General features: G+C 37.3%; 1 protein-coding gene across 1 annotated transcript in view; it reads right to left on the bottom strand.

The window, feature by feature from the left end:
* Nucleotides 1-22387, bottom strand: part of Robo1 (roundabout guidance receptor 1) — a 719482-nt gene extending 697095 nt beyond the window's left edge. Inside the window, exon 1 of the mRNA XM_051150136.1 lies at nt 21638-22387. Coding sequence (XP_051006093.1) covers nt 21638-21749 — 112 coding nt within the window. The 5' untranslated portion in view covers nt 21750-22387. The remainder of the gene's footprint in view (nt 1-21637) is intronic.
* Between the last annotated feature and the right edge of the window lie 1527 nt (nt 22388-23914).

Genomic DNA, 23914 nt, shown 5'->3' with positions numbered 1-23914 from the left:
GCTGAATGGGTATTTGGGGAATATGAATTTTAATAATTGTCCACCGTAGAGACTATAATTCATCAATAACTGAAATGAATAATGGAAATTTTGAGTCAATATTTTACATTTTTGATAGTTATTTTTCAAGGCTGAGAAAATACATCACCTTCAAAATGTTAAGAGCAGTTTCAGGACCTAGGCTCTGGGCTTCATCCAGGAGAGTCCCAAGGAGTGGCTTTGAGCCATCAGGATGGTGTGAATCTGTTTGTAGCTTTTGCTAGCAGTGATCAGAAGGAAAAACTTGCTCAGCCATTTTCTCCCCCTGTGAAGTTCTGAAGATGAGGAATACAAGTCTGAGGCTTCGATGAAACCATATCCATAATATGTATAGGATAAATGTGACCACCTGGTAAAATCTAAGCTGCTGGGTTGTTTTCATGTCTCTTAGGTGGAATTCAGCCCCTTGGCCTGGCCTTCTGCAATCCTGGTGAAGTAAGGGCTTCTCTCTTTCTCACTGCTATTCCACTGTGACCACTCTTGCAAAGGTCACTGTTGATGCAACACTAAACTCTGACTCATTTTTAGTTCCTGCTCCACAGTGGATTTCTTTTTAAAGGTAAATTCTCATGCTTTGACAGTTTCATTCATTTATATAATGAACTCTAGCCATTTCCCTAACAATCTTCTCTCATCCCCTCTAGTCTATGACTGAAACTCTTTTTCCAAACACTTCTCTCTCCTCTTTCCATGATCTCCCTCTCCTATTTCTTTTTGTCCCCCCTTCTCTTGGGTGTGTGTGTATGTGTGTGTGTGCATGTGTGTGTGTGCACATGTGTGTGCCACATTGAATTGAGAGATCATTTACTGGTGCATGAGCAATTTATGAGTTACTATAGCACTGAAGAAAACACGTCCTTCCTTGACAATACCCTCTCAGGGAGAGGTGCCTCGAGTCCTTCATCCATCCATGATGTATTGATGGGCCAAATCCTTTGCAGGTTAGGTGTGTGTGTAACCACAGAAGCGATGAGTATATGTGTACAATAGTCATGCCATATCCAGATGATACCCTTTCACAGTGTGTTTTTCCATCTTCAGTTCTTGTATTGTTTCCATCTACTCTTCTGGAACATTCCTTTGGACCTTGTTGGGGGATCATATAGACTTTGTAATTGGGGTTGAGCACTCTGTATTTGCATAATCCTGGCACTCTGGCTAATTATGAGATTCAACTTTAACTATTTCCCATTGCAAAAAGAAGCTTCACTTGCTGGGAGCAATTGCATTCTGGATTGGCAAACGCAAGCAAGTGAGCTTCCTGGAGGCAGCCCGTCTGCTTTTGCATGAATGTGCGTACATCTGGCGTAGGCAAGGACCCAGGGATTTTACTACATGACTGCTTATTGCTTCTGTACTGCCTTTCCATGCTTGTCTCATATATCTGGGATGGCAGAGACCCTCACTGACTATTGATTCACTCTGTTGGGCCAGTTTCCTACAGATTATATTGTAGATGTGCCTTCACAAAACAGTACTGTTTAAATGACTTGATCATTCCACAGTGCCTGATAATGGTTTTATAGAATTTCTGATTGATTCAAGTAACTTAAAAACCCTACTGGAGTGTAACAAAAACTGCTAGGAGCTCTGTAAGCCTTCATGTGTCAAGCATTTGTGTTATACCAGAAAGGAATACAAGATTGAAACAAATTAATGATCAAGAAAATACATCCATCCTAGGTTTAGTCCAGGGTTAGGGCCCAGGTGTACACCTCGATAAGAGAGATCACATGAATACAAATACAAAGAATAAATTGTTAGCTATGTAAGACAAGACCAACACCTGTTTCTTAGAAAAACCTTGACATAAAAACTCTTGCTTTGAACACATAATGTATATTTGAAATGAGAAAGAGAAAACTACTGCTTTGAACTCATAATAAGCATATAGATAAAACCACTGCTTATAACAAGCAAAAATGTCTAGTTAGATAGAGTTCTAATAAAAGAACTTACAATCAATAGACCTACTGTAACTCCCTTTCATGGAATGATTGTTTCTATTTTTGAATGAGGTGATTTTGTACAAAGAGAAACTGTCTGAGATGGTATAAAAACCAAAGACAGAAATAAACACATGTTGAACTCTCCTGCTTAATCAAAAAATGTGTCCATCTGTGTTATTGTTTATATATGTTTCAATGAATGATCTGTGGAAGCTCCCTATGGTTAGGTGAATTTATGGTTTTCTCCTTCCTTCCTTCCTTCCTTCCTTCCTTCCTTCCTTCCTTCCTCCCTTCCTTCTTTCCTTCCTTCCTCCTTCCTTCCTCCTTCCTTCCTCCTTCCTTCCTCCTTTCTTCCTGTCATCACCAGTGGCCCCTAATAGCAAGACTACCAGCCTAAAAGTTTAGAGTTAAAATACAGCAGCCAGAGCCATCAGCCTGGCAGTTAAGAGTTTAGGAAAAGTTCAATGCATCTCACTGCTACCAGACGTCTGAAATAGACAAGCTCCCTCCTGAAATCTTTCAGGTATAGAAAGAGCCACGAAAGAGTCACATTTCTTTTGTTCCATATCACCAACACTGCTGTCCCACCTCAGCTGCCCCGGACTCCTTGTTATAAATCCTGGTTTTTATATTCAATGAAAATGCTAAAGATGCGTGTACTTAAATAAATCCATACACATAGACCTAGTTTCAAGCTTCCTATTAAATATGTTTTATTTTAATGAATACCAACAAACAGGTCATTAAATGTTCCAAAAACAAATTGCCCTTCCTTCTCTGTCACTAAAAACTGCACCCTCACCTACATTATTAAAAGTTTTAAAAACAAGTTTGACTATTTTGAATGACATTTCTTGCCTGTTTGCTTGGGACAATTCCCAAACAAAACTGCCATTGCATGTTATTATTAAGAGATGTCCCTTTAATTTTTGACATTTTTTTCTGATACAGATAGTAAATACTATGACCATTACAATCATATTAGCAGCCAATATACCTGATAACCCTTGCAGTGCCCTCTGCAGTGAAGGTTTTCACTTGATTCCTCTTCTGTTCTCAACCACTAGTGTAAACATCATGTCTATCAGTACATTTCTGCATTACACACTTGGCCACTATAGCGATCTAGTTCAAAGTAAGCCTAGCATCTCTATCGCCCTTCATAATGACTTCCACTATCAGTTGCCTGCAACATTAAATCCACTAAACTCTAATACTGTATTTCAACTACTATCTATGTCTATTTCCATTCCATAGCACTTGCATATGCGATCAGATTTATACTGGAGAAATATATAGATGTGTCCAAAATACAGATATATATCCATATCTTTTTTAAAAGATGTATTTATTTATTATTATGTATACAGTGCTGTCTTCATGTACACCTGCAGGCCAGAAGAGGGCATCAGATCTCATTATAGATGGTTGTGAACCACTGTGTGGTTGCTGGGAATTGAACTCAGGACCTCAGGAAGAGCAGTCAGTGCACTTAACCTCTGAGCCATCTCTCCAGCCCCTATATCCATATCTTTTGATAGTACCATTAACACCATCAAATGTTAGCAGAGTTGTTAATTAGTATATTAACTACTGAAGTGGGGACAAAATACATTTCCTCTTGAACTTCAAATGCAATACCGTAAACATGTTTGACATCACCATACCAGTTGGGAAACTATTGTTATCATTACTTTGTTCTCACCTATCCATTTGTTATTAACAAAAATGTTGTCAAGTATAAGACAGTAAGGTTCTTAGCCACTATATAAAAAGGAAAAGACAAAAAACGCCCTAAGAAAGCCTGGTGTGGTGGTAAATACCTTTAACCTGCACTCCACAGAAAGAGGCTGTTTAATCTCTGTGAGTGTGACATCAGCCTAGTATACACAGCAATTTCAAGTTCAGCCAGGGCTATCCAGTGAGACCCGCTCTTAAAAAAATTAACTCTTTAAATAATAAATATTAATAACATCTGTCTATTATCAACATAAAATCACATGTGATTTATTATTAATATAAAATTACACAGCAAAGAAATTAAGATTTTGTTTACAAGTTCATAGATAAGTTTTACACCCATATTTATAATTATCTCTGTTTATGTTATTGTCTTATCAGAGGTACACTAATTTATCTATTGCTGTCTTTAGTGAATAATACACTTTATTATTTTTTTCGAGACAAGGTTTCTCTGTGTTGTTTTGACTGTCCTGGACTTGTTTTGTAGACCAGGTTGGCTTTGAACTCACAGAGATCCACATGCCTCTCTCTGCCTCCCTGAGTGCTGGGTTACAGGCCTGTACCACCATGCCTGGCAACAATGCACTATTTTAAGCTTAACCATCAGGCATGAAGTATCAACAGTAAGAAATAATAAACAGAAACAGAGCACACCAACAAGCGTTACTACATTAGCAACTCCTAGCCTGTGTTGTGTACGTGTGCGTATGGTATTGAAAAGCCACATGTGAATACATTGATCTTCATGTTCTTATGCCTCAGAGATGCATGCCTATCTGTGCCTGTGCCTCTCTTCTGTTTGTGTTCATTTCCCAAGCCCATCCACGTGCACAGGGAGTGTCTGCGCAGGCACTACCACCAACGCGATCTAGTGAGCGTTAGTCAGGTACTTGCACAAAGAATCCCATCAACTACAGAATATGCCTTGTCTTAATGCTAAAATTTGTTAAATGTACACACACATTTCTTATGGTTTAGCACAACAGTGGACATAAATTGGTAAGGGCATTTAAGTGGTTTATTTGTGCTTCAGAAACATTATTTATAGCAAAACTCTAAAATAGTTCAATTGTAAAAACAAATTGCTAGTGTAGACGGTTTGTGGACCATCTATAATGGGGGAATACAGCAGAACATTTATAAATTCTTTATGAAACCATGTTAACAAACTGTTCATCTTATCTATGATAGATATATTTTTAGTCTTTGGATATTCTAGGGAACATGCTGCTCAAAGCACCACATGAAATCATTCCGGTTTCATTTTACCTCACTACAGGGAATACATGAATGTTTGGATTTGTCAGAGTTTAAAGATGAGAACAACCAGAAGGGCTGAGGTGAACTGAGGGCAAATTGGGAAAATGGACGGAGTTTATGCAATCAGACAATACTGAGGAGAAAATAAACCATCATAGCCAAAGAAATGGAAGGTGATAGGGAAACGCTTTCAGAACAGTGAAGGCAGATTTGGGGGAGGTTGAGGATAGAACATTTATAATATATAGAACATTTGTAATTCTATGCCTAACAGAAGAAAGAAATGAATTGTGTTGAAGGTAGAAATGTGAATACCATTCAATCATCTCAAACTAGATATATTCACTTATAAAAGAACAAAGTTTAATTCCATCATGCATTCAAAATACACAATTAAATAATTAAGCAAGAAATCCAAATAGTCCAAAGTTAACCATGCCTGTGGAAACAGTAAGTTTGAGATAGAGTGCACTTGAATGATTTGATTGAATAATTGATCAAAAGAAACATGTAAGAATTCAGAGAATCTTAAGACTGGAAAATGGCAGCCAGATGACAATGATTTGGCAAAAGGCTTTAGTTAAATCTTGGGACTTCTACTTCCTAATACTGTTTCCTTAGATTATTCCATGCAACCTCTAGGTCTTATGTTCTGGTAAAATCTCTTGGTTTTCTAGAAAAATCTGCATGAATTACAGTACTCATTATCGGCACTCATTGTCTGGTTCAGAATATTTATAATCATGCACAATTCAGCAACCAGATTCAGCAGGCAGAAACAGAGCATTCTTTTTTTATACATTGTTTAAGCCTTTGATTAATAATAATCATCCCCAAATATCTTACAGGGCTAGAACAAGACAAATTTTTTTCTTCAATCATATAATTTCTAAAATTTGCTGGAACTGTCTCCTCACTGCCTGATTATTCTCTTGATTTCTGAGGAGGAAAAACGTTTGTTATATTATTTTTATTATCCTCGAAACAAATCTTCCACAACCTGCCACATAAGTATTGCACATAAAAGTGCAAACATGTAATTGAAGTGAATATAATTACAATCAAGTATATTTTAAATTGTAATTCTTGGACATTTATAAACAAATAACATGAGGAAATAGATGTCTGCCCATATCTGCAGGGTCACTCTGAACATGAGAGGTACAGAGGACAGCATGACAAAGAGAAATGACATTGTGTGTTTGCACATACATATATTAGAGTCGCCCTGGAGAAATATTTGTCATACAATTTAATTCATCTGGTTTAAGTCAAGAGTGGCTTGATCTTCCGTCTAGACCAAAAATTCGAACCCTTCTATTGCTTGAATAGTTCATCATCCTCTCAATTTTGCTCTCTCCTAAGCACACAGCTTTTAGATCACACTTTTATAAACATATGAAGCGCATCGCTTGCGTGTGTGCATGCATGTGTGTATATAAAGTGGGCACATGTTTATGTTGCTGTACATGTGTGTAAATGTGGAGGTTAGTGTTCAGTATTCAGTGTCTTCTTTTCTTTTTACGTGCTTTGCTTTTTTCGGGCAGGGTCTCTCACTGGGTCTGGGGCTTATGGACTCAACTAGACTGGATGGCCAGTCAGCTTCCTCTATCCTTCAGTTCCTGCCTGTCCAGCCCTGGACTTACAGGTATCCACTGTTATCCGGGAGGTTTCTCCTGGGTGTTAGGGATTGAACTCAGGTCAGTGGTTAGTAAGCACTTTAGTCATGAGTACTTTCCAAACCTCAACTCCACGTAAGTGTGGTATTCAACCCTGCCTTGGCAGTGGCAGAAGCATATAACAGGGTTCCCACTGATATAAGCAAGCACGTTCCCTTATATTTTGAAGACATTACTTTTTTCATTGAATGATTAAGTATGTATGATGAGGGCACATTTAACATATATTTACTTATGAAGACTGCCAGAATATTTTGAGTTACTTAAAAAACCGAGAAATTACTGCATATGTAACACTCTATAAAATTTGCCTTCAATACATCAAGATTGTTTTTCATAGGAAAAAAAGAGATTTCTGCTTTCTATTTGGCAGAAGAGTAGGGGATGTAATGATTGGGCATACATAAAAAGTGTTCCATATTTTTCTACTTGTAGACATTTTCATTATATATGTGTATAGGTCATTACACAAATGTGATTGTGAAATATGCTGACCCTGTCTTTAATTCTTACAGGTGTTTTCCAAGCATGACCTAAAATGTCATTGCAGACCAGCACTACGGATTCTCTCACACTAGACCCTTGTGCAGCAAAGTAGACTTGTAAGTGTTCAGTTTATTGGGTTTACATTTACCTCTGGTTTCATATTTAATTGCTTATTCAGAAAAGTTTGCTGTGTGCTAATCAGTTCCCCAAATTATGTTACCAAATGTAAATTTACTTGAAAATACTTTAAATATGACTTCTCAAACCATTAAATTATAAAAATATTACAACCAGCTAAAGTAAATTCAAACTGTTTGCATTATTTCTTACTTGCAAAACAGGACATTACAATATTTCTCTAAGTACTTCTATGAATTTCCCAATTAATACTATTACGTGTATAACAACTCCCAGTCTTCTCTCTCTCTCTCTTCCCTTCTTTGGGCATGTATGTGTGACTGTCCCTGTCTCTCTCTTACACACACACAGGCCCACACACACACACACACACACACACACACACACACACACACAGAGAGAGAGAGAGAGAGAGAGAGAGAGAGAGAGAGAGAGAGAGAGAGAGAGAGAGAGAGAGAGAGAGAGAGAGAAAGATTGAGATTGAACATTTCAGAAGTACTAATAGCAGGGCTAGGGAAATTCCCAAGATCAACTAATTTAAAAACTAACTTAATGTTTGTGTCATGTTCACCTATGTCTTCAGCGAGTGATATATTATTTCTTAAGAACTAGTCTCTACATTGAGATGCTGTATTGTATCATAAAGCAAATGCGGTGCACTTAGCTTAAAATGTGTGAGTTGTGATTTAGGCTTCTAGATATTGAAAAGTGAATGACGTTCATTATCATCAGAGTCCAGATACAATGTGGACTACTTTTCTGCTCATCAAATTAATAACAATGAGGAAAAAACCCAAATTCTCTGGACTTCTGAAGTTCTTGGAAGAATTTAAGTGTCTTTAACACTTGCTCACATGAATACATATGTGACAATTAAAGACTTGATGGTAAATACAGGTGCAATGCCAGAAAAGCCAAAGTATCTTCAATGATGTCCAGCACATAAATGAGAATATATAGCAATAAAATAAAATGAGTTTTTAGCAAATGTAGATCATGGAAATTTCTGTTTTTCTCAAAATTTAATACTGGTATTTATGCCTTTTCAAAGTATCTTTCAGACAGAAATAGTGCACTGCAGTTATACAAACATGTTGTGTACATATGCACAGGTGCAGTAAGTTTTGTTTATTTATAAAGCTATATATTTTTATCACACATATTTTTATTTATTTTAATTTTCATAAATAACTTGACTTAGACTGTGGCTTTATATTCAGTTGGAAAGTATAATTTTTACAATATAAAAATAATTATTTTTCTCAGAATTTATCACAGTACTTTACTATGAATGTTGGATTATAGAAAATAAACATAAATATCATTCTACTTGTTTGGTTTGCATTGGGTAGTTTTTGTAACATCGGAGGAATCACTTATTTAATTAAAAATACATTTTCAAGTGTATTTCCACACTACTCAATATTTAAGGATTACATTAGACAGTTATCAGTCCTTTTTCCTTGTGATATTTAGGTTACATTCTCCAACTGAACAGCAGGTCGGGCTGGGTACCAGATGGGCAATATATTGTCAGGAGTAGTTATCTCCTTGTGATAAAAGGTACAGACATGTGCTTGCAATAAATAAATAAATAAGTATTTTAGAATGAGAGTAAAATTTTAATCCTAAATCTCAGTACCAACAGTAAGATTTATTACTGCCACAGTCCCCAAGGCAGTACTGTGTGAACATTTTTGTGTCAAACCTTTGCAACATCGTGAATCTTCCTGACTGGAGCAGCAGAACAGCAGCTTACGGCAGCCTCACAACACACATACACCAAAGGCGTGTTTGCGCCTGCCTTGGGATACCTGTGTCATGACCACTTCCTCCCATAGGTTTTCATTGATAAGAAGGTTTTGAAAAGTAATAGAAGTTTCCTAAATAGTCTCTTAAAAAAAGTTTAGGGTCAGACTAGTGTGAGTTTTTCTCTACTTGCACACCGCTTTTCACAGAGAAATGACTTTGATGATGATTTTCATGGGGTATTTACAGAAGAAATTTGTTTGGCTGCAAATCATTCACCTCTGAAGTTCTAGGTTCTCATGACCACTGAGTTTATTCAGATTACAAAGCTGCTCTTATGGCCTCTTTCACTGTATGCTTCAGAGTAAAGTGCCACCAAAAGTGTCTCTGGATACCACTTCCTCTCTCCCAACCCACGTTTCAATGATGCCTTTTCAGGGTGAATTACTGACATGCCACTCCTTTCTGTGTATCACATATTTTATTCTGATGAGGAAACTTTTTTTTGGCAAGGTTAGATATTTCAGTGTCAATAATTTTATGGCATCTTTTCCTCATGGCAAACTAAGGGTGAACCAAATCTATTCTATATTTGAGGTTGCTTAGCATTATCTTACATTAGTTAAATATGCTGAGCCGACATGTGGCATAAAAGTTTTAATGGAGAGGGTGTTCAACAGACTCAGAGGAATAAATGCAGCTACTTTGGCAGGGATTTTGGACAAATTATAGTGGTGATAGAGTCAACACCTTTCTGAGGCTTGCTATTCTTTTTCATTACACTGTCCAAAACTAACTAGTGATTGCACATAAATTTTTTTTTTTATCACGCCTGTAGCCTAGAAACTATTTCAAATGGCTCATAAGAGGGAATTTCTAAGTACTACATAATGGCAAACTTAGGAATGGTTTTAAACATAAGTTCTAAAAAAAATGTATATGTCTAGGTACATATTGAATCCCATCAGATAGGAAACTTTTATGAATTCAAATGTCAGGTTTTTAAATAAAAATCATTTAGAAAATAGAGTCCACTAACATGAAGTATGGAGTCCAACTGTTGGGACCACAAATGTACAAGGAAATCAAAGCATGAAGCCACTGTACAGTCTGCCCATTTGATCTCACCAAATAGCTGCACAAATTCATCAGTGTAGAATTTATATTTGAAGTTATCAGAAACAAGTTAGAAAAAAAATCATCATTCTGGAATAACTTATCCATCTCTCTGTAAGGAAAAGCCACGGTAAATGTCATATTTATTGTATAAAATGGTTCAATTCTTCATACTGTGGAGTCCATTAGATTTTTTTTCTCCTTTCCATAACATTTGTACACATTTAAGGGCTATCATTTATTTTTATCAAAATAGAATCAAAGTTGTTGTCATTTTCACCGTTTGAAGCCCTGTGTCTGCGGAGTTTGAAACTTTAAGTATGGGCGCTTTGAGAACGGATTACCTGGGAAATTGCTTTTCTATTCGTGTGTGTGACAGCTGACTTCAGCTGTTTCCTTAAGCACCTACACAGCAGCTGAGCGCTTTCTACGGGTCCTTAGATTGGAAGCTAACGGAATTGGAATGTTTATGATCAAGGAATTTCCTATTTCCTCACTGCAAGAGCTTTATGTTGTTGACCTTTGTGGCACTGTGATCTCCCATAAGTCCTGTCCATTCTGCATATGGTGCAGATATTAACACGACCATATCCATCACACAAAGGAAAATGCAAAATGAATGAGTTCCAAATTGAAGCATCAGCCCTAGCCGACAGGAAAGTGTTTATATACGATCTGGTATTTGCAACTACATGCTCATGCAGCAGTCACAGAAGGCTGGAAACGGAATAAAGCAAACTTGGTTTGGGTGGCCGAGACTACGCACATTGATTTGTTCAAGGTGCTCATATGCTGGCATAAGTTAAGCCCAGTTTTCTGAACATGGAGGAGCTGACAACTTGGAAAGCAGAAGTCTGTGTGGCTTCTCTACATAGCCAGGCTTGCAGAGCAACAAATTTGTGGTTTGCAGTCCATGTACTTACTAGGTTAATTAAAATTTTAGTTTCTATATTATTATTGAGTTTGCGCATGTGGCACTTGCCCTGGCATGGCATGTGTGAGGTCAGAGGAAAACTTTTAGAGCAATTTCTCCCTTTCTACCATTGGATCCAGGCACTGAACTGAGAACTTTAGACTGGGGAAGCAAGGTGATGTCCATATCGCCAGTCCATAGTAAGTTATGGCCATTTGGTTGATCAAATAAGAAAATAGAACTATTGATGTCTTTCACATATTATATCCATTAATGGGTATCAAGTGTATTTCTTAAGCGCAAAACATTTTATCATTCATTGCTCGACTGAAATTATCATCTTTTCTTTCAACTCAGTAAACTTATAGAGATGGGATGGAGGACACCTATATAACAGGTCTTACACCAAGCAAGACTGACACACAATAGAAGCTCCAGAGACTGAGGCAGCATGCAGAGGGCCTGCAGACGCCTGGACCAGATGAACTCTGAGAGCTGAAAGGAGAAATGGACACATGGCTGTATTTCTAATCCACAAGCTATCTCTGGCTGATACCCACTTGTAAATAAGAAACAGATTATGTCCTAGGTACTCCCAGTGGGGAAACAATCTTCTCCAAAGGGTAGGTCACATGTCCAGCAGCAGATGGCCAACAGAAAACAAACTTAAAGCTATCTTTGGAGGTTTATTGTCTCATAAAGTCATGTCAGGATTTTTATTATTACTTTTATTAATTTACTTTTATTGTATTTATTTATTTTACATACAGGTTTTACTGTATATGTTATGACTTCCTTTTTGTCTTTTGTTCCACTTTTACAGAACCCCGAAATGTGTCAGTGAGTATGTCTCTGTGTCTATACCTGGCTTTTGATGTATTATCTTGGGCTTTTTTTCCCTTTCTATTTATTTTGTCCTTTTTCAATTTCTTTTAAAAAATCTTATTGTGTTTTACTATTATCTCTTAGATACCTGTTTGTTTTCTAATGGGAGACAAAATAGGGGTGGGTCTGAATTGAAGTGGAGGTGGGGAGGAGCAGGGAGGAGTAGAAGAAGAGAAACCATATTCAGAATATGCTGTATGAAAAATTATCTTCAATAAGAGAGAAAAGTGAGGAGCTCGAAAATTTAAATAAAATTCCTTGTAATTTTGTTGTGGAATTATTAAGTTATACATTTCTTTCAACTACTGAACATAGTATGTCTTTCTTAAAGTTATTCTTAAAATCATGAAATGTGCCTGGTTGAGAAACAGAAATAAAACAAAGAATAAAGAGTAAAACAAATTATTTTTTTTAATAAAAGATAAAATACTTTTATCCAAAAGCCCCAGGTTTAAAAACATGGCTATTAAAAGAAGATGAATGAGGTATTTCAGAGTACCATTATATGGGTATTATTTAGAATAAACTTTATTTAATGAAGAGGCCAGGGTGAAATAAATTTAAAGAAAGTACAATTAATACTAAAAGAATTTTCTAAAGCTTTGAAAACTTTATTATACAGGAAGTAGGGTCATCTCTGAAAGAGCCTCTCTGAGTCTGTATAATGTTTAAAAACCCTGTAAATCTTTATTTTATGTCTCACAGAATATGGGAGCAGATGGCTAAAGATAACCATGGAGGTTTCATTTGAGAAGTTGAGATGAGATGTTCAAAATAAATCATCAAAAGAGGAAATGTAAGAGTGGGGGGGGTGAATGGTAGTAGGAGCCAGAGGGGTTGAGGACACCAGGGGAACACTGCCCACAGAATCAACTAAGCAGGGATCATAGGAGGTCACAGAGACTGACCTCACAGAGGAAGCCAGCATGTGCCCGTGCTAGGTCCTGTGCATATAAGTTATGGTTGTGTCGCTTTATGTTCTCACGGGGCTCCCAACAGTGGGAGCTGGAGTGTCTCTCTGATGCTTTTTGCCTGCTCTTGCATACCTTTTCCTTCCTCTTGGTTGCTTCACAGAGCCGTGACATGAGGGTTTGTGCTTAGTCTTATTGTAACTTCCTATGCCATGTTTGGTTGATATCACCGGGAGGCCTGCTCTTTTCAGAAAGGAAACAAGAGCAGTGGATATATATGGGAGCGAGAGCAGGTGGAGTGGAGACTAGGACTAGGAGGTTGAAGTCAGGATGTATTGTGTGCAAAAGGAATAAAAGAAAGAAAAGGAACATGCTGGGGCGTGAGTATCAGCTTGCATAGCTATAATAATCAGCGCATCATGGAAAAAAGTAAGAGTCAAGGCATTTATACTATCACATGAAGATCATATAATCTTTAAATTTCTATAGTTAAAAAAGAAAAAAATGTATTATATGCCTCATAGAATATTACTTTTTCTAAGAGGAAAGAAGATTTGGTATCTTAAATGTAAAAATACATTGATGTGTGTGTGTGTGTGTGTGTGTGTGTGTGTGTGTGTGTGTGTGTGTGTAATGTAGTATACAGGTAGGTTTTGTATGATTATGTTGTATATATATATGTGCTGTATTGTCCAGCACATTCATGTGAATGGCCCAGGCATGCCAAAGCTAGAGTAGGTCATGAGATGTCATCCTTTGTTACTGTCTGCCTTCCTGCCTTGAGACAGTGTCTCTCAGTGTATCGAAGCTGGTCATTCATATTTGACTGACTGACAATAAGCTCCCAGAACTGTCTACTTCTGCATGTGCAATGCAGGAGTCTTAGGCCCCTTTGCACGTAGACACTGCAACTCAAATCTAGATCTTCATCTCACAAAAAAAAAAAAAAAAGTGACCTGACCTACTGAGCCATCCTCTTAGCTTCCAAATTTTTATTTGTTTAAAATACTTACATTTTTCCTGTCTATTAGAATTTATTAACTGTATCAAGTAAGCCTTATTATGACATTTTATACATGTTTATAATGCTTTATCATGAAACTCCAATTATAGTGTCTTGCTTTCATTTCCATTGCTCTCCTTCTCCACCTCCAAGCAATCCTGTTCTCCTGCTACTTTCTTGTATTTCTAATTTTAAGTTCCTTGTTTGTGCGTGCGTGTGTGTGTGTGTGTGTGTGTGTGTGTGTGTGTGTTTGCCTGTGTATGAGTATGTGCACACAAGTGACAGTGCTATTTTAGGCCACAAGCATTAGATATCATTTACTAGGAGTTATGGGTGCAGGAAATTGAACTTTGGTTCTCAGAAAGTATGTGCTGATCTCTCTCTCTCTCTAGTCCCAAGTTTTTAAAGCTTAGCACAAGAATAGAGTTAATATTTATATTATTTATTAAAATGTGCTTGAAACATTCTGATTAAAGTTTTAATAGTGTCATCCAGCTCAGTTTTTCTTCTTTATTAATTATTTATGCATTTCTGTAAAAATTTGCATTTTCATCTGTAAACGTAATAGGGAGAAGAGGCACAAATCAGCATAGTTCTGATAATCTAAAATATAGAACATTGTGGTTTGTGGATATATATATATATTATATTTAATTGAAAACAATAGCTCAGACTCTAAGATCAGCAATTAATAAATGGGACCTCATGAAACTGAAAAGCTTCTGTAAAGCGAAGCACACTGTCAGCAGAACAAAACGACAGCCTACTGACTGAGAAAAGATCTTCACCAACTCTATATCTGACCGAAGGCTAATATCCAAAATATGTAAAGAACACAATAAATTAAATACCACCAAACCAAATAATCCAATTAAAAATAGGGTACCGAACTAAACAGAGAATTTTCAACAGAGCAATATCAAGTGACCAAGAAACACTTAAGGAAATGCTCAGTGTCCCTAGTCATCAGGGAGATGCAAATCAAAACGACTCTGAGATTCCATCTTACACCTGTCAGAAAGGCTAAGATCAAAAAGTTCAGTGACAGCACATGCTTGGGGGAATGTGAAGAAAGGGGAACATTCCTCCATTTCTGTTGGGACTGAAAACTAGTACAACTACTTTGGAAATCAGTCTGACACTTTATCAGAAAATTGGGAACAATTCTACCTCAAGACCCAGCCATACCAATCTTGGTCATCTATCTCAAAGATGCTCCACCGTGCAATAAGAACACTTGCTCAACTATGTTCACAGTAACTTTGTTCATAATAGCCAGAATCTGGAAACAACCTAGATGTCCCTCAACAGAAGAATGAATAAAGAAACTGTGGTTCATTTACACAATAGAATATTACTCACCTATTAAAAACAAGGAAATCTTGAAATTTGTAGGCAAGTGGATGGAACTAGAAAAGATCATCATGAATGAGGGAACCCAAATCCAGAAAGACACACATGGTACATACTCACTCATAAGCAGATACTAGCCACATAATACAGGATAACCACACTACAGAGACTGATGCACCAACGAAGGGCCATGTATAATGTGGACCTAGACCCTCTGCTCAGATGTGGTAGATAGGCAGCACAGTCTCCTTGTGGGTCACACATTATGAGGAACAGGGATTACTTTTCACATGGACTCTGTTTCCCTGCCCCACCCCAAGCCCGGTCCACTCCGACACTGATCCTTTCCCCCTGATGAGAGGGCCTTTCCAGGCTACAGAAGAAGAGGATACAGGTAGTACAGATGAGACTTGATAGGCTGAGGTCAGATGTTAGGGGAGGAGGGCTCCCCTTTCTGAGGAGTAGAGAAGGGAGAAAGAGGCTATGAGGGGGGGAGGATGGAATTGGTGACGCAGGAAGGGGCTACAATTGGGATGTAAAGTGAACAAATTAAAAAAATTAAAAATTAAAAATAATTAAATTAAATAAAAAAGGAAACTGGTTCTTCTCTTCTACAATATCCCTCTCTACATGCCCTAGGTCTTCACCTCCTCTCTTTTCTCCCCAAATCCACTCTTCCTCCATTTCCCTTCAGAAAAGAGCAGCCTTCCAAGAGACAACAATCAAACCAAACAAAACAGGATAAAACAAGGCAAGGCAAAAGCTCTCGTAATGAAGCTGGACAAGGCAACCCATTAGGAGGAAAAGAGTCACAAGATCAGACAAAAAAGCCAGAGACACACCTGCTCCTGCAACACCAAGCTAACAGCCATAACATATTTAGAGCAGACACTTGGTGCATACACTTGGATGCCCGTGCTTGCCACTTGAGTCTCTGTGAGCCTGTGTGAGCCCCACTTAATTGATTCTGTGCTCCATCACTCTGACTCCTACAGTCTTTCCCCTTCTTCTTTTTATTTTATTTTATTTTATTTTTATTAATTTATTCTTGTTACATCTCAATGTTTATCCCATCCCTTGTATCCTCCCATTCCTCCCCCCCCATTTTCCCATTATTCCCCTCCCCTATGACTGTTCCTGAGGGGGATCACCTCCCCCTATATATTCTCATAGGGTATCAAGTCTCTTCTTGGCTACCTGCTGTCCTTCCTCTGAGTGCCACCAGGTCTCCCCCTCCAGGGGACATGGTCAAATGTGAGGCACCATAGTACGTGAGAAAGTCATATCACACTCTCCACTCAACTATGGAGAATATTCTGACCATTGGCTAGATCTGGGAAGGGGTTTAAAGTTTACCTCCTGTATTGTCCTTGGCTGGTGCCTTAGTTTGAGCGGGACCCCTGGGCCCAAATCTGCCTATCATATTGTTCTACTTGTAGATTTCTAGGACCCTCTGGATCCTTTTATTTTGCTGTTCTCCCATGCGTCTCTCATTTAGAGTCCCAATAGGATGCCTTCCCCTCTGTCCCAGTTTCCTGGTAAGTGAAGGCTTTCGTGGGACATGCCCCTTGGGCTAGTATGCAGATATAAGTGAGTATATACCATTTGATTCTTTCTGCTTCTGGGTTAACTCACTCATTATGATCATTTCTAGCTCAATCCATTTATCCACAAATTTCGGGAATTCCCTGTTTTTAATAGCTGAGTAGTATTCCATAGTGTATATGTACCGATAGCATCTTCAACAAATGGTGCTGGTCTAACTGGAGGTCTATGTGTAAAAAAATGAAACTGGACCCATATTTGTCACCTTGCACAAAACTCAAATCCAAGTGGATTAAAGACCTCAACATAAAACCAGAGACACTAAGCCACTTAGAGGAAAAAGTGGGAAAGAGCCTGGGACATATTGGCACAGGAGACAACTTCCTGAACAGAACACCAACGGCCCAGGCCTTAATGTCAACAATTAATAAATGGGACCTCATGAGGCTGAGAAGCTTCTGTAAGGCAGGAGACACTGTCAAGAGAACAAAGGACAGCCTACAGACTGGGAAAAAATCTTCACCAACCCTACATCTGACAAAGGTCTAATATCCAAAATATATAAAGAACTTAAGAAACTAAACACCACCAAACCGAATAACCCAATTGAGAAATGGGGCTTGGAACTAAACAGAGAATTCTCAACAGAGGAGTATCAAATGGCTGAGAAACACTTAAAGAAATGCTCAACCTCCTTAGTCATCAGGGAAATGCAAATCAAACAACTCTGAGATTCCATCTTACACCCATCAGAATGGCTAAGATCAAAAACTCAAGCAACACCACATGCTGGCGAGGATGTGGGGAGAGAGGAACACTCCTTCATTGCTGGTGGGAATGCAAACTAGTACAGCCACTTTGGAAATCTATCTGGTGCTATCTCAGAAAAATAGGAATAGGGCTTCCTCAAGACCCAGCTATTCCACTCCTTGGAATATACCCAGAAGATGCTCCAGCACACAACAAGAAACTTTGCTCAACCATGTTCATAGCAGCCTTATTTATAATAGCCAGAACATGGAAACAACCTAAGTGTCCCTCAGTAGAAGAGTGGATAAAGAAACTGTGGTACATTTCCCCTTCTTCTTCAGCAGGATGCCCTGATCTCTGAAGGGAGGACCCCGAATGAGATGTCTAACTTAGATTGGCTGTCCACATAATGTCTGGCTGTGGTCCCTGCATCCATTGATGCTTCCTCTGTGTCTTTATATTCTTCACAATTCTTCTAACCAGGAGTGAAGAGATGATATCTAGAAGCCAAGAGGGTTGTTATCTTCCTGAAAATATACCATAAGCCTTTATTTTCCTACAAATATAAAGAAATTCTATTTACATGGACTTTGGAAAAAGGATGTGTATTTATGACATGTATTTTGATGAGGTTCACTTGGATGGCACCTGAAATCTAAACAATGAATGACCCATACTGAAACTTGTGCCATTTCTGTGTACTTTGTTTTATTCATGTGGTAACTTTCCTTGGGTGTCCTGCACTGCTCAGATTTTTATTTAACAAATATTACTTTGTAAGTACGAGTTATTTCCCTAATTGTTAAAATGCCTTTGCTTTTCCTTGCGTTCTCTAATTTTTATTTAGATGGAAGCATAAATAGTTTCATAATTAAAGTAAATATTTTATAGTCATTATTTTTATTATAATTAAAAATTGTAATAATGTTAAATTATTTGTTTTATTATATTTTATTTTTTGAAAATTATTTATTTTAAAAATTGAAACAGGTAAAGATATTCACAGCTTTTAAGTAGAAATGAAACATTCTGATGTATTGTGAAATTACTGCTTATCTATTTTTAGTGTTTCTTTTAGGAATACTTTCTTCTCCTTATCATAGTGTTGTGGGCTTCTAGGAGCTACACACTGTTTTAATATAGTGCTACATTAATCTAAAATGTTCATACACATATCATATTTATGCTTAATTTTTATTATGTGATTAGATGACTTCAAATAAAAGTAATATGCTTATATTATGTTTATATAAAATTATATCAATTATATTATACAATATTAATTATAGTATATTAATATAATTTCAATGTTTGATAAAACTAATTTTAACTTTGTGCATTATTCAGTCAACAAACGTTCATTTAATGAATGTGTTTTTCAGGGTCTTTACTAAAGTTAGTGAAAGAAAAAGAGAGTACAAGGCCTAGTCTCTTCAGTTGATGATCATGTTTGATATCCTACTTCCTGTTTCTTGGTGCGTCACTTAGAATGCAGCAGCAAAAGATTTGCTTGTTTCCCTTGCTTTAGAGACCACCAGTCACATTTTGTGAGCTTTTTACACTTTATTTACCTCTATAGAAATGAAATAATTTATAACCATCAACTTAAATGTCCAGACTAAGAGTAATTGCTTGATCACATTTATCTCCATTTCCCCATTCACACCATCTTAACACTATCCGACCGTATTTACCTAAAATATACTGTTTGAAATGTATCAGTATGTTCAAACGTTTGTGAGACACATTTGTATCTGTTCAATTAGAAAGATGACTTTAGAAATGCATTCTTCATGCAGTTCCATTGGAACAACCCAGAACTATTCAACTGAGAATGTTAACTGTGGCTTCAAAGGTAACAGAGGAGATACTGAGTGAGTTCGTGGATCCTACTCACTGAGGGAAATTTGTGCCATGGTAAAGCTCTGACTTCTTTGTCTAATCAGTGACAACCGAGCTGCGTCTGAGCCTTTGTAGCCTTTGTATCAGGTGAACATTCCTGAGCATGTTATGTAACTTTGGATGTCAATATGATACGTTGAGTTGGAATCACCTTTGTGCATGCTTGTGAGGGTGTTACCTTCTCTCAGTGTGGGCAACATCACCCTGTGCAGGCTGGAGTTATATACTAAAAAAGGGGAAAAGCTGAACGCCAGAACTCCACACTTTCTGCTTCCTGTCTTCAGTCCTAGTGTGACCAATTGCCTCATGAGTCCATTATAATGGACACTTTCAAGCTTTCTCCACTTTGATGAATGTCCCAACCTATGTCTAAAACTAAACTTCTCTTCCCTTCAGGTTCTAGTTTTACAGCATTTCATTACTACAGGAAAAGAAAAGAAAAACTACAATCAATTTACCCATCTTAAAGTGCAAATGACCATGTCTATATTGGGCATCATGGATTTCTAAAACCAAAATAAGGACTTGACACCATTATGAATATTATAACCAACCCTGTAAATAATACTATCAATTCTATGGCCTGGCATGATTAAATTTAAAGTTTAGATGCAGAATAACTTAAGAATCCTAAGTTTCAAGATAAATATCTCTCTTGTTCTTTTTCAATGAAAAATAAGCTTATAACTTCAAACTGGAGATACTGAGACCACATGTCCACAGGATGAGAAACTTTAACAGTTTCTGGTTGGACAAATATTTGACCTATATCTCTGCCTTTTTCTAAAAAATGATCTCAAAAGAAAAAGAATGAAACAAAAAGGGCAACAATTCAGTAAGGATTGGGAAGTGAAAATTTTATATAGAATACTACAAATTAGTTCTAGAATGTCTCCGGCTCATCTTTTTTACAGTTCCCATTGCTCTGCTCCCGATGGCTTTCCACCTTCAAGTCACTTCAGTACGACAGAACACAGCATGGATGAGCCCAGTTAAAACAAAAGTTGTAGCCAGGCACAGTGGTACACACCTGTAATCCCAGCATTCGGGGAGGCAGAGGCAGGCATATCTCTGTGAATTTGAGGCAAATCTGGTGTACAAGCAAGTCTAGGATAGCCAAGGCTACACAGAGAAACCTTGTCTTGGAAAACCAAACACTAAAAACTAAACCAAACCAAAGGAAAAAAAAAGTTGTAATACTAACAATTTGCTTCTAGGTCACTCTGGAGAGGTCTCAATTAAAAAGTTACTAACCAACCTACACCTTTTGAACATTTTTATTCAAAAGCAACTTTCTTTTCTCCACACAGGTTCTTAGATCCATTTCTATATCTCCTTTTTAAAGATAGATATAGAAGTAGGAACTTTGAGGCTATGCTGCAAAACTTGGTGGAAAGTGCTTCTACATATATGTGTTCACCATCTGTAAATCCATTTTTTAAAATATGTGTACATGCACAAACACAGATACCCACATGCATATACAATATCTTATGAGGTAATTTAGAAAAAGGCGTTGGCTGTTTGGACTCAGTACTGTAGACATAAACAGCAAATCCATTTCTTCCCTTTAACACTAGAAATAGCTTTATACTTACAGCATAAAATAGTACTTTAAGTAATTTAGGAACACAGAAACAGACTTCATGCTCCAGTAGTTAAAAGACTGGACATCCACAAGGAAAGAAGCAATAGTTGATCCTGTTAACCAACCCCCAATTATGAAACACCAACTCTTAGTTATTAAAATTAAAGTTCCTGTGATGTTTGCTATTTTTAAGTTTCCAATCCTATTACCCTTAGATCAAAGTGCTTAGATAAGAGCATTTTTTATTACATGGCTAGTGTTTTGATACCCACACAAATACTTGAAACACCTTTGCAATTCATATAAGGATAGTAATTATAACACATCCACAGGACTATCAGTCTAAGTCTTCCCAAGTGCTGGAAACTGTTAAGAGTTAAAAGAAGAAACAAAAGCCAAACTGAAACTCTTTGTAATGAGAACCGGAGCAATATCACCACTGTGGGCACTTAGCAGGTTGAACCGTTTATTCTGCATAAATATTTAATGTGTAAAATTATTTTTACATCCTAAAATAACCTTTTGAAATGCTACGGACTAAAAACAAGTCAGACCCAGAAACATTCCTCTGCATAAAGTAGAAAGAAGGAGAGAAATGAGCCTCCAGTAAAATAATCTGGCTACTCACGGTTTTTTTCACCTCTCCACCTTGACCCAGCTTTCATTCTGCCGGAGCTACCCACAGGAGAAGTTATTTCAGCCATTGAAAACAGCAGCAGTAGCAGTAACAGCGCAGCCATGCCAGGTAAAAATAACCTCTGTGGAGAGTCCTGTCGCAGACGAACCTGAGGCTCTTATTGAGAATAGAAACCTGGAGCCAATCCTGTCATTTTAGTCACCAGATGTGCAAAGAGGCTGTTTTCCCCATTCACTTAAAAAAATAATAAAACAGGTATGATCTTCTCAGCCTCTATTTGAATTGAGCAGGAAACGTTCTTAAAAAACCCCTAAAACTAGAAGAAATGTACAGCCTCCCTCTATACATACGCACAGATGTGAGGACGGAGACGCTGACAGTTTTCCGTGTCTTTCTGCAGCCACCAGTTCCTAACCAGATCCTGCCATCTCTCACTTTCTTCCAAATTGTTTGTCAACATCTTTCATAACATGGTAAGGAGAAGAAAGCTGAGATTCCCGCATTCCCCCACCTATCCATTCTGTACCACTGATTATAGTACTTGACGAAACTGAGTATTTAATTTTGGCACTGCAAACACACCTCATTTCAAACAGAGGTGCTTGTTAAGAAACGGGGAGAAAAAGCTCACTTGTTCTCAGAGCTCTATCTAACATCTTGGAGAAGGGGTTAGATGTATAAATATTGGCTGCTAAGGGATGATAAAAATACCTCTGAAAAGAGGAGTGGTAAGCAACCATCCTTCACACTCAGCCTGCACCGTTCGATTTCTCTATTCAGAGAATAATATATAAAGACAGTCTGCCAGAAATATCTTAGCTCCGTGAAGCAGGCTAAATGTAGTGTGCACGGCACGTTCTGGGATCATCTGCAGTGCCTCACAAACACTCGTTTGCTTTGTAAACACATGTTGGTATCTTCCAAGTCTTCTGTTTCCTGCATAATGATTTTTATCACTTTATGAACTGAGCAGAATTTTCATCAAATCATATTTCTCTGCTTTATGATGAAGTCTATTTCCTGTGGGCAAATGGAAATGCTGCCTTGATTATTTTTGGAGCGATGCTGTAATGGCATAGATGTTTCCTTCACTTTGGAACAAACTTATTTATTTTTAGTGATAACACAATTTTATGCTTCCAAATAGTATTTCACAAAACATATGCTAATATTTTAATAAGTACATAAAGCTATTTTCAGATACTTCAACACACATGATAATGTTCTCTAACCTGGTGCAGTTCACACAGCTGTCAAGACAGCTTTCTAAAACACATAGCTGAGAATGTGCAATTTACTATTCTTGTTCTGAAGCTGAGGAAAATTAAAAGTCTCTAGTAGGCAAGCACATAGATAGATATGCAAATGAGTTTGGTTTAGGACAAGAGTGGAAGGTGGAGATTGTGGCCATATGTAGACATAGCTCTGTGAGTGGTGAGAGGAGCCACTCAACTTCAGTTGGTCTTCCCAAGTGGGTTCCAAAATCAGAATTATCAGAGATTATATTATTATAATCTAATTATAGATTATATACAGAGGATAAGATTGTATATAGAAGATATGAATTATAAACAGATGACAAAAATTCTAAATGTCCTCTGAAATTATAGACCAGGCATATAAATTTTTTTAAAAAAGTGTAATATCAATTTAAGTAATCCAAACTCTTTGATTCAAGAAAAATATTGCTGGGTGTGGTGGTTTACAACTGTAATCCCAAGCATAAGGAGGTTGAAAGAGGACAATTTCCATGAGTCTAAGCATCCCTTGACCACAGAGGGTCTCAATAGAAAATAAATAAATAATGATTATGAGGATACTAGTTATGGTTTTAACAACTAGTTACATAAAAATAGTCAGTGGGATATAGAGATACAAACCTACTCATATCTCCCAGCGATATTTTGCTATTTTGGGATAAATGCACTGACAGATACATCAGCAACTAGCTTACCTTCTGCTATAACTCGTAGATGGAGAGCATTGAGAACCACTAAAGAAGGAATAATTATAATTATCTCAAGTTGGATTTAGAAGCATTCTAGGGCAAACATTCAAATCTTCAAATGTTTAGCATAAATACACTGGAAATTACCAGCACATGGGCTTAGTTGGCCACAGTACTGTGAATTCATAGCAAACCAGCTGTTTGGCAGACACATCCAGATCTACTTCCACATAAAACACCAAGTAGGCAAAAAGCCTTTGCACATTGTATCTTTCAACCTCTTTAAGTACATCTCAGCCCTGCTGTGCTAACTCACCAAG

This window comes from Acomys russatus, chromosome 8, assembly GCF_903995435.1.
Source record: "Acomys russatus chromosome 8, mAcoRus1.1, whole genome shotgun sequence".
Classification (NCBI taxonomy): Eukaryota; Metazoa; Chordata; class Mammalia; order Rodentia; family Muridae; genus Acomys; species Acomys russatus.
Note: the sequence above shows the minus strand (reverse complement) of the source record. Positions and strands in the feature narration are given on the sequence as shown.